The 14,658-nt window shown below is 44.8% G+C and overlaps 1 protein-coding gene across 1 annotated transcript in view; it reads right to left on the reverse strand.

The window, feature by feature from the left end:
* Window positions 1-10,904: 10,904 nt before the first annotated feature.
* Msh2 (mutS homolog 2) overlaps window positions 10,905-14,658 on the reverse strand; it is a 58,149-nt gene continuing 54,395 nt past the window's right edge. The window contains exons 15-16 of the mRNA XM_087907287.1: window positions 13,698-13,873; window positions 10,905-11,303 (exon numbers count right to left, since the gene is read on the reverse strand). Coding sequence (XP_087763413.1) covers window positions 11,136-11,303; window positions 13,698-13,873 — 344 coding nt within the window. The 3' untranslated portion in view covers window positions 10,905-11,135. The remainder of the gene's footprint in view (window positions 11,304-13,697; window positions 13,874-14,658) is intronic.

The raw sequence follows: 14,658 nt of genomic DNA on the forward strand, positions 1-14,658 counted from the left end.
GTGTGTGTGTGTGTGTGTGTGTGTACATACATATGGAATTTATTGGAATGACTTACAGGCTGCAGTCCAATTAATCCAACAATAGCTAGTTGTGAACGGAAAGCCCAAGAATCTAGTAGTTGCTCAGTCCCATGAGGCTGGGTGTCTCAGCTGGTCTTCAGCAGATGCTGGAATCCCAAAGGAGTGGGCTCTAATGCCAGTGAAGGGATGAATGTGCTAGCAAGGCAAGGGCAGCAAGTAAGGAGCAAAACCTTCCTTCCTCCATGTCCTTCCATAGGCTACCAGCAGAAGGTGTGGCTGAGATTAAAGGTGTGTCTTCCCACCCCAAGATCTGAATCAGAGTTGTGTCTTCCTACCTCACGGGTTCAGACTAGGAGTGGAATCATCCATCTCAAACCAGGCAAAATATCTCTCCCAGGTGTGCCCTCCAATTCTGGATTGTAGTTCATTCTAGACAAAGGCAAGCTGCCAACCAAGAACAGCCATCACGCCTGGCTAGTGTTTTTTTTTTTACATTTCTGAATTGCTGTTAGGTTTGGGCACTTTCAGACCCTTACTCACTCAGCCCTGAAAGAATGGCATTTGAGAACCCTAATCATCCAGTCTTAGGTTACAGAAGAGGGAAGAAAGCCAAGGGGGTGGGGACAAGTTTAAAAGTCACTCAGACAAGCAGGGACTGCAGACCAAGGCAGTCTTCTGAACAGGCTCCTCTACTGCTCTCTTTAGGTCTGCTGTGCCCTGGCTCACGTGGCTCAGACATCAGTTGCACGTATTCAAAGCAAAATAATTATAAGATGGACTGGGCAACTCCCTCCAGGCTGGTTGAAGCTTTCTTAAGCTTGAGGAAGATCATACATGGCCTCCCAAGATTTGAGGACATCTCTGTGTCTTGCTCCAAACAATGCTAACATTGTATTTTTGCTGTAATGGTCTGTCCTGTCCCTTTAAGAGACAAGCCACTCCCACTTACTCCCTCCACCCCCCTTTACCAAGAGGCAAGCTGATCTTCAGATTCCAGCCTGAATCTCTCCTCTCTCTCTCTCTCTCTCTCTCTCTCTCTCTCTCTCTCTCTCTCTCTCTCTGTGCCTCTCTCTCTGCTCTTCCCCTTCTCCCCTTCCCTTCCATAATCCATTACATAAATATCCAACTTCACTCTGCATGGTGTGTCTATCTGTCTTGGTCTCTCACCTGCCACATGGCTTCTTGCCTGGGACACAGCTGCCTTCATGGCCTGCCGTGGTCTTGAGACCCACTGCCTGTCACCACTCAGGGACCTGCAGCATTTTACTTAAACCATTACACTCTCTATCATTGTCCATGCTCTGGCTTTGAGGTTTCAAAAGCCTCTGCCAATTCCCAGTTAGTTCTTTCTGACTCATGCATGTGTGGTGATATTTTGTTTATGCTATGACAGATAAAGCTTGCCTGAAGATTAGAGTGCAAAGCTAAGCCACGAGTTAGCCATAGAGGCCAAGCAGTGGTGGCACACACCTTTAATCCCAGCACTTCAGAGACAAAGGCAGATGGATCTCTATGAGTTCAAGGCCATCCTGGGCTATACAAGAATGAATTTGTTTAAAAGAGAAATGGAGCTCACACAAAGGTGATCCCAGCACGTGGGATCACATGCCTTTAATCCCAGCACTAGCAAGGCAGAGACAGGAGTGACATGGCTGGGCTGAGAGGAATATAAGGCGGGAGGAGACAGAGCTCAGGGCAGTCTAAGGATTCGTAGAGACTAACACACTCTGCGGTTTCATAGAGAGATTCAGTCTGAGGATTTGTAGGGACAGGACCACCCGTATGCTCTGAGCACTGATAGAGGTAAGAACTCTAGTAGCTGGCTGCTTTGCTTCTCTGATCCTTTATCTTTCACCCCCTGATAGCTGACTCTGAGTTTTTATTATTCAGATCAATTGGATTTTGTGCTACAAGCATGTGGATTGAGATGTGAGCTCTCAATGTCATGCCTGCCTGCTGCCATGGTGGTCACCAACTCTAATCCTCTGGGACCAAGACCCCCAAATTAAATATTTTTACATATAAGGTGTCTTGGTCGTTGATGTTTTGTCATGACCATGAAAATGTAACTAAGACTGAAGTTGGTACCAGGAATTGGGCTATTGCTGTGATAGACCTGGAAGAGATTTTTTTTTTTTTTTTTGGAGGGATGTGGATAACTTTGGGACTTTGAACTAGAAAAGCAATTGAAAGTAAGTGAAACTTAACAGGCCATTCTAATAGGAATTTGAAAGACAGCAGTGCTGAGAACAGTCTGGACTATGGAGGCCTGGCTCAAGAGGTCTCAGAGGGAAACAATGTCTAGTCATGTGATGTTTTGGCAAAGAGTGTGGCTACTTTCTGCCCTTGCTTTAAGAATCTGCCTGAGGCTAAATTAAAAAGTTTTGGACTAATTTTGTTGGCAGAGGAGATTTCAAGACAGTCTAATAATCAGTGGTCATGCTTATGCGGGTCTATAATGAAAAGGAGCAAGTGGGGCAAAAAGAAATAAAGTGTGCAGTTTGAGAAGAGGAGCACCAGGAAACTTAATGTTGAGAGGCCTGCCATGAAATAGAATAATGGAAGTGTTGCCCCAGGGCAAGACCCTACCCAACTAAGCATCAAAGTCCTAAAAAGAAAATGCCTAAGGAAGTGATGGAAAACCTATGCAAATGTGACTCAAGAAGAGGTCAGGCTCTATCCCAACCAGGCAGCCAAATTTGGCAACATGAGCCATGAGGTTCTGGCTTTAGAGTCATATAGGATACACAAGTAAAGGGGACTGTGGAATCATCCTCAATGGCTAAGGGGAGTCACTAAGGCCAGGCATGTGGCAAGAGAGTCCCTACATGGAGGCTCTGAGGGACCATTTCACGAATGTAGTACAAATAATAAAAACCCAGAGACAGATATTTGGGTTCAGCATGAAGATCCGAGAAACAAAGCAGCAAAGTCACTAGAGTTCTAACCTCTGTGAAATCTTCAGACTGAAAAGGAGTGACTTCCTCACACATCCCGCCTTATATTCCTCCCTAGTGCTGGGATTAAAAGTGTGCACCACCACCTCCTGGCTTCTATGGCTAACTAGTGTGGCTGCTGGGATTAAAGGTGTGTGTCACCACTGTCAAAGCGTGTATGGCTGACTAGTGTGGCTGCTTTGCATTCTGATCTTCAGGAGAACTTTATTTATTGAAATACAAATGAACTATCACTACACATGAATCTGTGAAAGTGAAGCCTGGGTTGAGCGGGACACCCCTGCTGGGTTTGGTGCAGGCTTCGGTCCAGTACTTCTTTACCATGTCTCTATCCCTCCTGTTCGGAATGGTAACATGTATTCTGCGTCACTGCATGTTAGAAGTATGTAACTTGCTTTTTGGATTTGACAGAGGGTTATAATTAAGAGATTGCCTTGGGTCTCAGAAGAGACTTTAGATCAGTGGAAGACTAGGGACTTTTGAAGTTGGACTAGATATATACTGTATTATGATATAGCCACAAGCCTATGGGGACCAGGGGATGAATGTGGTGGTTTGGATGAGAATGGCCCACATAGGCACATATATCTGAATACTTGGTCCTCAGTTGGTAGAATTGTTCGGGAAGGATTAGAAGGTGTGGCCTTGTTGGAAGAGGTGTGTCATTCAAAAGTTCACACCATTCACACCTAGCTAGCTCTTTCTGCCTCATGCATGTGGATCAAGATGTGAGCTCTCAGCTGAGTATGGTGGTGCACACCTTTAATTCCAGCACTTGAGAGGCAGAGGCAGGTGGATCTCTGTGAGTATGAGGCCAGGCTAGTCTACATAATTGAGTCCCAGAACTACATACTAATACTCTGTCTAAAAAAAAAAAATGCACAGCACCATGCCTGTCTACCTCCTGCCAAGCTTCCCATCATGATAGCCATGAACTCTGATCCTCTGGAACTGGGAGTCACCAAATTAAGCATTTCATTTTATAAGGTCATGGTGTCTTGTCATGATAATAGTAACTACGACTATTGCTTAAGAAGTCTTTAGAGGAACCCCCTAAAGAGCTAGAGTCCTTCTCAGACCCTTGGGAAGTATTTACTGTGACCAGTTTCTACAAATTGTGAATCCATGTTATGACATTAAGGACTCAGCATGGAGAGTCATTTTCTTGATGAATACGACTGAGCCAGACAACGTTCTGCAATAAAACATCCTAGTATGCTTGATAATAAATATTAAGACCTAAACCTAATCATTATGTAAAAAATGGAGGCTGGCCATATTGCTCAGTTGTAGAGTTCTTGCCTAGCACCCACAAAATGTGCAGTCCCCAGCACCACATAAGCTGGGCATGGTGGCATAATGCTATAACCTCATTGCTTGGAAGGTAGAGGCAGAAAAAAGTTCAAGGTCATCCTTGTTTAGGTGGAAGCCCTACAGACATCCATATATCCCCAAAAACTCTGGGATGTTTGGATTCTTCAGCTTGGAACCCCATTCCAGACCGTGGAAGCGGAGACTGTGCCTTCATTTTCTGGCCACCCAGATCTGAATAACACAGACACTATATTTCTACATAGATAGCTCTTCTATCTTAAATTAACCCATTTCTATTCATTTCTGCATCACCACAAGGCTGTGCTTTACTGGTTCTGGGTCTTTCTCCTTCTGCAGCTACATGGTGTCTCCATGGCTCCATCTTCTTTCCTCCTCTATCTCTGCATGGATTTCCCACCTTGCTATATTCTGCCCTGCCATAGGCCAAAAGAGCTTCTTTATTAATCAATGGTAATAAGACATATTTACAGCATACAGAGGGCCATCCCACATCAAGACCCCACCCTCAGCACCCTGAGCAGCATCTCCCATGGAGCTGCCCTCGTCAAACTCTACCTCTAGGAAGCCTGCCAAAAGTCTGTCCCTCCTTGGGGCCACTCAAGACCACACCTAGAGGTTATATAAGACGCCATATTTGTCATGTGATTCCTCCTGCACTCCTGAGGGTCACCTAGGAGTGCTTCGTGCTGTTCATTAAGCCTTGATGCATTAATTTGGTTTAATTGGCTTTATTACATCAGTGGCAGCAGAATCCAAAGCCTATCAATCCTCAGTTACACAGCAAATTTGAGGCTAGCCTGGGCTACATGAAGCTCTAGGTCAATAATAAATGAATAAATAAAAGTGTCCTGGTGGTATATTTTAAACCTGAAGGTCAGTGACTGAACTGAAAAGTTAAACTGTCTTAAATTTAATTATTCTCAATCGGGCTATAGATACCTCCATCCAAGATAATTTGTGAATTTTATTAGGGCTGCATTTACCAGTAGATTCTGGACAATCAAATCTGTTACCATGATCCTCTTTAGAATCAGAACTATTTACAGATAGGTTTTTTTTCTTCTAAGCGTAACCATTTAAGGGAATTTTTCTTTTCTTTTCTTTTTTTTTTTCCTCATCAAGATGAATCAAAGACTAGAACATAGTGTCCTGGTTACCGAGTCTAAATAATGAATGAGCTGGGTAGGGAAAGGCATGCTGGTTCACACCTATCATCCCAGAACTAGGGAAACTGAAGCAGGAGGGTCTCAAGTCAGAGGCCAGTCTGGGCTCAAGAAAATAAGTTAGGACAGTCCATACGAAGCTAGGCAAAATTCTACCACCATCATATGGCTCTCGCTCTCCTGCCTGTCCCATATGGCTGTTTATGTGCAGGGGGACACTTCAGACTGATCAAACCACATCCTAAAGTAAAACCGCGCTGACTGGAATCTGATCATGTTCTGAACATTGTCGTAAACTGTAGGGATGGAAGGAAACGCTGTGGCCAGTGCAAGGCAAGGCTACTTCCCTCCTGAGCAAACGGGAAGATGGAATCGCCACAGTGGCTGTGTAAAAGGAGCTACCACCCCTACATGCTTTATGGGCTGTGCATGATGAGAGGCTTTCAGAGGGTCTCTCTGTAGCTTTGGAGCCTGTCCTGAAACTCGCTCTGTAGACCAGGCTGGCCTCGAGCTCCAGAGATCCGCCTGCCTCTGCCTTCCAAGTGGTGCGATTAAAAGCATGTGCCACCACTGCCCGGCTGGTTTTAGTCTTTTGAGACAGTCTCACCACGTAGCTCTGACTGGCCTGTGGGGGCCCACAGATGTGTGTGAGTGAGCCTGTTCCATCTTGACTGGAACAGCCAACTCTCAAAGTTGTTGACAACAGGTGTGGCTACAAAGGAGAAGTTCTGACCTGGGGTGTGGTTAATTGGTATTTTGGGTGTAGATGGATCCATCCACCTGGACCAAAGGTCAGAGAATTCAAGTCTATTCCTTTCATCATGTTAACGAAGTGTGTTGCCTCCCTGCCTCTTCCCCTTTTGGTGTGAAGTATATAAGCATGTGGAAAATAAACAAGGCAATTCAGTAGTCACTCACTGTCCCTCGAAGCTGTTCTGTGTTTCTGTCTCTTATTTCTCTTATATCTCTGCTTAATAATTCTAATCCACATGTTCCTACCCTGGAACATATGAGTTTTGTCAAAGCTGGTCTTCGACAGGCCTCAATCTTCCTATATAAGTCCAGTCTGGCCTCAATCTTCCTATATAATCCAGGCTAGCCTAATCTTCTTATATAAGTCCAGGCTGGCCTCAAACTCAAGATCCTTCTCAGTACTGGGTGGGTGACAACCTAAGTATAAGTTCTAAAGCAGAGCAATAGAAGCTCTATTAAAAAAAAAAAAAAAAAAGAGGTGTGGACACAGAAGGGGCATGGGGCAGAAGCTGCTCTTTCAGGCTGGGCTGCACTCCAGATTCACGCTAACGCTCTGCCATTCTGGGCATTTCCGTTCTTGCCTGACCACACACACCCCCTCCCTTAACCCAAACATCAGAATCTGTGTGAAAAGTCTCTTTACTCATTTATTCTCCACAGCTAATTAACAATGTTTATTTCAGACCAGGGACAGGCTTTTCCTGACTATTCCGCACACCATTTTCATCAACAGAATGTAACTAACAAGCTTACAGATCCATTCAATACTGAGTCAGCAGCTCATACCATATGCTAAGGGTAAAAACACACTTCCCCAAAAAAAGCTAAATGCAGAAAGACCAAGGATAGAAGATGTATTTAATACTCAAGAAGTATCACAGGATGTGCTTAGTATGTGGAACACGGAGACTTTGAGGGGAACAAGTTAGTCTTTAAATATACCTACCCTTGTCACCCGGCCAGCTAAGTTGGTACAGCTGGCAACTTAATGTATCTAAATACACACACACACACACACACACACACACACACACACACACACACCTTCTTCCACTATCCATTTAATTATATTTAACACTCCCAAAAATTTTTTTGAGGAAAAGTATAATTAATTACAAAATTACATCTTAGATGGATTTGGTGGGGCATTCAAGACAGGGTTTCTCTGTGTAGCCCTGGTGGTCCTGGAACTCGCTTTCTAGACCAAGCTGGCCTCAAACTCAGAGCTCCACCTGCCCGTTTCCTAAATGCTGGGATTAAAGGAGTGTGCCACCACCACCCAGCTCTTAGGAAGGAATTTTACTGTGTTTTCTCTGAGACATGATTATATGCCAACAGATTTCCAGCTAACTAGCATTGGGCTTGTAATCTTAGACATTAATAAGTTTGCTTTCTTCAGGAATTACTAGTTAATATTTCATCTGTGTGTGGGGGGGACCCACTAAATTACAGCTAAATTACTTTTGTGATTTTTTAAATTGTGCATGTGTACGTTACCTGTAAGAGTACACAGACATGAGCGTGGTACCCTAGGAGGCCAGAGGCCTAGGAACTCCTAGAACTGGAATTACTGGCAGTGGTGAGTAGAACTCAGATACTCTGGAAGAGCAGCCAGCACTCCTAACCACTGAGCCATCTCTCCGGCACAAATGCGTCTTTGACAGGTGAGAACTCAGGTTGTTTTAGGTTCCAAAAGGAAGGAGCCTCTAAACAAAGGCCAGGTTGTTTTGTTAGCATGTGTAGGAGTCCAGCCCCAGTCCCTGGCATCCTAATCATTTTTCAAAAATGTCTTAAAACTAAAAACGAAGCTTCTCTTAGATAAATGGAAGGAGCCTGGCTGTTAGCGCTTGACAGACTAAATGTTTTCTTGGACTCAGTACCAGCTTCTCCGTCTCTTGTAGTCCTAACAACCAAAACCATCATAGCTGATTTCCATTTTCAACATGCTTCCGTACAGCAATCTAAAAACACCCTTTCGCAGCCATCCAAGGGATGAAAATATTTCAGCTCAGTTTAAAAATTGCTTTTCGAATTATGTAAAAATTTCTGTCTGAGCCAGGCATGGTGGCGCATGCCTTTAATCCCAGCATTCAAGAGGGGGATGGATCTCTCTGAGTTCAAGGATAGCCAGGGTTACATAGTGGGACTGCTGTAAAAACAAGACAAAAAAAGCCCTACAGTGGGTCATGGCCTAATACTTGGGGAAGTTGAGGCAGGAAGATCTAGAGTTCCAGGCCAGCCTGGAAGCTCCCGTCTCAAAATACAAGCCACACACATATTTTGTCCAAGTTGGCCTTCTCCCCAAGCTCTTGGTATTCAAAAAAGGAAAAGCCAGCATCCATCAACGATGAAGAAAAAGAGCACAGTAAACTATTTTAAAGGTTAGGCTTCATTTTCAATTTCTCTTCACACTAAAGTTTACATGTCTGAAACAAAACTGCACAGCTGAACAGTGATGAAAAGAGACCTGCGAGGTCACACTCGAGGGAACGCTCTCTCCAGACGCCCTGGGAAAAGGCCCACTCTGCCAGCATGGCTCTCGGGGCTCACCTGACCGTTTCTTTCTTTCGTCGTACCCTGCAGTGGGCACACTTCCACACTTCACTCAGGCATTCTACACTGGTCTAGAGAGGATGGTGCAATGGTTAGAAGCACTTGCTCTTCCAGAGGACCCAGCTCCCACCCACGTAGTGGTTCTGTCTGGAGCTTGAATCAGAGAATCGAACACCCTTGTCAGGACTCCATGGGCACCAGGCATGTGATGCAGACATCCATACAGTAGAAACACCACACACACAAAATAAACAAATGATAATGAGTAACTTTCATGTAAGTCACGGCAAGTTCTCCTTTCTGTTTCAAGGTCTGTTTGTTGCTCCTTTGGGGGCTGTAGCTAATTACCCTCTTTCAGGTAGCATGAACATTCTGATGTCCCCCGGGAACAGGACATTTTAGATAGTACACTGGGGCATTCTATCTAATTTTACAAAGCTTATGCCCAGCAACAGTGCCCCCTCATATCCTGACCAACAGTGGGCACTGCCACTTGGAACTAGTCATGTCTGGAGGAGGATGCAGGAGTAACTTGGCATGGAGTTCTGTGTCTGGTAATTATAACACTGAGGGAGGGAGTTTGATCTGGCAGCTCTGGCCTCACTATGTAGGACAGGCTGTGGACTCAGATCCACTTGCCTGTCCCCGTGTGCCACCACGACCAGCCCAAAACCTTGCTATGTTCACAGTTGTCTACTTACCTTGTCTTTTGGGCGAAGTGACCTTTATTGATATTGCTCAGATACCATGATTATCCATTTCACGTCTACAACTCAGTGGTTTTGGTGTGTTCACAAGTGTGTACACCCAGGCCTAAACTTGCATCTCACAAATGCTGAGCCCAAACCTCAGTCCCAGACCACTGCTTATCAAGTTATTTCTGGCAGGTGACTCAACGTACAAACAGACCAAGTGTGAACCCCTGCGACTGGCTTCACACTCGGCATTTTTAGGACTCGCCCAATCTTACCCACGTATCACTGTTTCTCTTAACACAGATTACCATCAAACAGCTAGACTACATTTTATTGACACACTCACTGCTAGGACACTGGGACGGTTTCCACTTTTGGCTACAATAAGAAATGAAAATCTTGATGTTTGTGTGCCATTTTTTGTTGTGATGTTTTTCTTTCTCTTAGACAGACACTCAGGACAGGAAGCAGCTTTTTACTGCTTGGGGGACCCACCAGATTGCTTTTCCAAAGGGGTGGAACTCCCATGGGTGTACAAGAGTTCTGTCTCTCCACGCCCTTGCCAATACTCACTTGACTCTAAACCATCCCAACTCATAGTCAAGTGGGTCACATTTTTTTAAATTAAGAATTCTGAATAATAAAATCTTTTCTAATTTTACATAGCTATCCCCGTTCCCACTCCCTCCCCTGCTCCCGCTTCTTCCACCTTCCCCCTCCCCACCTTCCCATCCTACTCCTCAGAAAGGGGAGGATTCCCAAGGGAGTTAACAAAGTCTGACACTTCACTGTCTGTCTGGACCAAGGCCCTCCCCCCATATCTAGGCTGAGCAAGGGAATGCGCTCCAAGGCGCCAGTTCAAGGGCTAGGGGATAAATCCTGGTCCCACTGCCAGTGGCCCCACAGACTGTCAGGCGGTTCGTGTGGTTTTCACTCTGTGTCTCAGATCTGTCCCTTCTCACTGGCTTATCATCCGTTACCATTTCTTGGGAGAGACAGTTACGCAGGTCTCTTGCCTATTTTGTTGTCAATCAGTTATATAGGAATTTCCTGAGGCAGGGTTTCATTATGCAGACCAGGCTAGCCTCTAATTCTAGAGAGCCTTCTGCCTATGCCCCACCCCCATACTGGAATTAAAGGTGTGCACCACCATGCTAGGCTTAAAATTATTATTATTATTTTGTTTTTCAAGACAGGGTAGCCCTGGCTGTCCTGGAACTTGCTCTGTAGACCAGTCTCAAACTCCCAGAGTGCTGGGATTAAAGGCGTGCATCACTACCACCCAGCTTAATTTTTTTTTAATTATTATGTATGTGTGCAGATATTCATGGCCTCTCTTTTGAGATTCTATTTTGTACAAAGCCTATAGGTAATATCAGTAGAGTAAATGTATACAAGTCATATTGCAAAGAAATACAAGGCACCACTAACTCTACAAACTCTATGACTTTATTTATAAAATTCACCACGTTGCTTAAAGTTGTCCATGCCCATTAGACCCAGTTACAGATCTCAACTTCAGAATATTTTTGAAGACGTTTTTAGGTAAAATATCATTAAAAACTTGGGTACACTGCTCTCCCAGTCCTGATGGCAAGCACGGCAGAGCAGCACAAGGGCGAGCTTAGCCCTACTCTCTTCGTGCCGTTGGTGCTTTCTCATGTGACCTTTATTCGTGAAATGATTTCATTTACAAAACTATTATTCTGTGCGACCACCTCGGCTTTCAGCTGCTTCAGCTTCAGCATGATACTCTCCTCCGACATGCCAGTAAAGGGCACTTGCTTCACCTTGGACAGGAACTCCACAATAATCTTCTCACCTTGCTGAAAAACACCCATGTCCCACCATCATTAAAACGTCTGTTTAAAGTCGCTTTCAGCAGTAATGAACTTTTTCTTTTAAAGATTTCTTCTTATTCATGTGTCTGTATGACATATGCCCATGAGTGCCCTTAGAGGCCAGAAGATGGTGCTGGGTCCCCTGGAGCTAGATTTATAGGTCATGACCCAATTGAGTGCTGGGAACTGAACTGGGGCCTCTGGGAAGCAGCAAGCACTCTTCCTACTGTCCGCCAGAGCAATGAACTCTTTAACTTTAATCTAAATGAGCTACTCTATGTTTAGCAAGCACTTTATCATAGTAAGTGGGCAAGCAATTCTTAGAATCACAAAACCCTTGGTTGCTATGAATGTCTCCAGAGCAAGTCATTTATACTTATAATAATATACTCATAAGACATTTATACTTTTTGAGTTTTGTTTTGTTTTTCAAAACAGGGTTTCTTTGTGTACCCTGGAAGTCCTGGAACTTGCTCTGAAGACCAGGCTAGCCTTGAACTCACAAAGATTCGCCTGCCTCTGCCTCCTGAATGCTGGGATTAAAGGCCTACTGATATTTATACTTTATTCTCAGATGACAAGGAATTGAGATTTAGTAGTTCTTCAAGCCCTCTGCTTTAACTGACATGGAATTTAATCTCAGGGGAAAAGAATTTAAGGATTATAAGGCACACTTTAGTATAAACCCGAAATTCTCTCTTACATGCACATATGTGCACACATGCATGTACACAGGATGTTTCCATTTCTATTTACTGCTCAGTGTTGTACAAAGGACATGGTTGTTACTTTGAGGGCAAGCCCCTTAAGTCACACTCTCCATCTATAAAACGCAGCTATTATCAACTTCACACATCTGTCCTGAGGAGCCAAGTGACTGACAGCGGTCTGACGGCAGGCAAGGCACTGCGTCACTTACTGGAGCTGGAGTGGCACGCAGTGGCCTTTATCAGACGGGCACCAGCGAGCAAGATGGCGCAGAGGGCAAAGGCAAGCCTGGCCACCTGAGTTTGTTCTCTGAGACCTACATGGTGGCAGCTGAGAGCCAACCCTGTCAGCTGTCCCCTGAGCTGCACATGTGCACCAGGGCACACACAATCTCTCCCTGTCCCCCCGCCACCACTCACCCCTGCCCCAGGGGAACTCAAACTCCTGCCCGTACTTTCTAAAAAACAAAGACAAACCCTGTACTAACCGTAGTAAGAACATTTGTCTCCTTTAGCTTTAAAACTTTTCAAAGCATATCTTATTAACAAAAGAAGTACATGGTTTCAGTTTTCTTGGAAACCAGGAATTACATGGAGCAGACTGCCTGGTTCCAACCACCAGAATCTGTGAGTTTAATAGATGAAGGGGAAGGCGGATTTAAAACCACTCCATGCTCAGGGTGGCAGCATTCCACATCTAAAATTATGAGCAAATTATGGTTTTCCTTTTTGTATAGCAACTATCTACCCCTAAAAAACACGCTGGGTAAAAACTAAAGACATGCCAAGCCAGAGTCTCCCCAGTACACAGCACTGTGGTGCTGCCAGGGGAGGCGGCAGCGGAGACAAGTCAGACATCTGCCGCAGCACTGTGTGAGCATCTAAGTCTGACCACCAACTCAGAAGGCTCAACACAAGACCCACTCTAGGAACAAACATTCTGCCCACAAATAGCTCCTTAATAAGTCGGAGACACAGCCATTTCTCTTACTTGCTTAAATATATTCTAAACAAAATGAAGGGCAGGAACTGTTTCTGCTGTTTTATTTATTCAGTTTAGCAGGACATCTACAGCTATAAAACTTAATCTAGACTAACATAAATTTAAATTAATTCTTTATATTCCTTATTTCTAGTACTTTAAATGATACTGAGAAGCAGTATGGTGAGACAGGAGCTGGGGGAGCAGTGTGGGGTGAGAGGGGCGGGGGGCAGTGCAGTGACAGGGGCTGGCTCTAGAGACTCCTGCATACTAAGCAGGTCCTCTATCACAGGGCCCTTCTCTAGCTCCTGTATGTCCATCATACAAGGGAAGATGGTACAGAAAATAAAGAGAGAAAAGCTGGGAGCCAGATATGGTTGTTCACATGTTTAATTCCAGCGCTCTGGAGGCAGAGGCAGGTGGATCTTTGTGAGTTCTGGGTCAGCCCAGTCTAAACGGGGAATTCTAGCCAAAGCTATATCATGAGACCCTATGTCAAAAAACAAAACGACCCAGACAACAACAACAACAACAACGAACTCAGGGGATATTTTTCGTCATGCTAAGAAATGAGAGTCAATTAAGGCCGATCAAAGAGCAAGAACTGAAATCCCATTGGGGGAAAGCCCAGCTCACTGTGGTCCCAATATGTACAACAGAGGTACAGTGACTAAAGCCGAGATGACCAACCTCTCTGTCCAGGCAGCGTCTCTTTGCGGCCGGCTCCATTCCATCGCGTCCCTGTGAGGTCCCAATGTTCTGAAACTCCTCAAGCTCGAGAGCTTTCTGTCTGGCGCACTCTATTACATGCCGCGGGAAATCAGCAAGCTCAGCCACATGGATCCCAAAACTCTGATCACAGACACCTGCAGGACATCAGGGTGGAAAGAAAGAGCAGTTATGCTAATGGAGTGTCCTCTTTATTGTCCTGTTAGAAAATGTAGTTTAGATTATTTTAAATGCATTAGCCACACGGTTCAGGACACTCAGAGGAAACTTTCAACGACGTGGTTCACATCCTCACTCTCACTGCAGCGCTGAGCGCACTCGGCCTGAGTAACAGTGAGCTCAGAGGCTGTGCGACTGAACTAAGGACGAGTGACGCTACCACTACAAAGCTGCAGCGCCTCAATTATGCACCATCTGTTTAAAAAAACTAGGTCTACTTATTTATCTCACACACTCCCTAAAGCTGGACTGCTCAGTGGGACGTAAACAAGATCTGCTAGCACACCCACAACAAGTGTGAACTCACTTCTCTTCCTGAAGTCACAGCACACAAATAACAAAAGCAGAACCAGAGTTTCATGCTGAATGCTAGATCTACTACAAATACTGTCTTCTCTAACAAATATCAATAATGCAAACACAGTAACTCAAAGTACTTCCTAGTCAGCAAAAACAACAAAGAGGAAAACATCAAGACCATGTGAGCCGTGACAAGAACAAAAACATGTTCATGGGAAGTCAAGTCAGACAGCGAAAAACCTTATTCTGGTGACTGGTGAAATAACCATCCACTATGATAAAGAAGCCCCGATGGCTCATGGGAGGTCAGCACAATGGAGAGGGGACCACACCCATCAGCTTTTCTAAACCTATGCCGCAGCAGCAGATGCACACCACAGAGCCACTACTAACACTGTCAGTG

Source organism: Myodes glareolus, chromosome 6 (genome assembly GCF_982192425.1).
Source record: "Myodes glareolus chromosome 6, mMyoGla1.1, whole genome shotgun sequence".
Lineage (NCBI taxonomy): Eukaryota > Metazoa > Chordata > Mammalia > Rodentia > Cricetidae > Myodes > Myodes glareolus.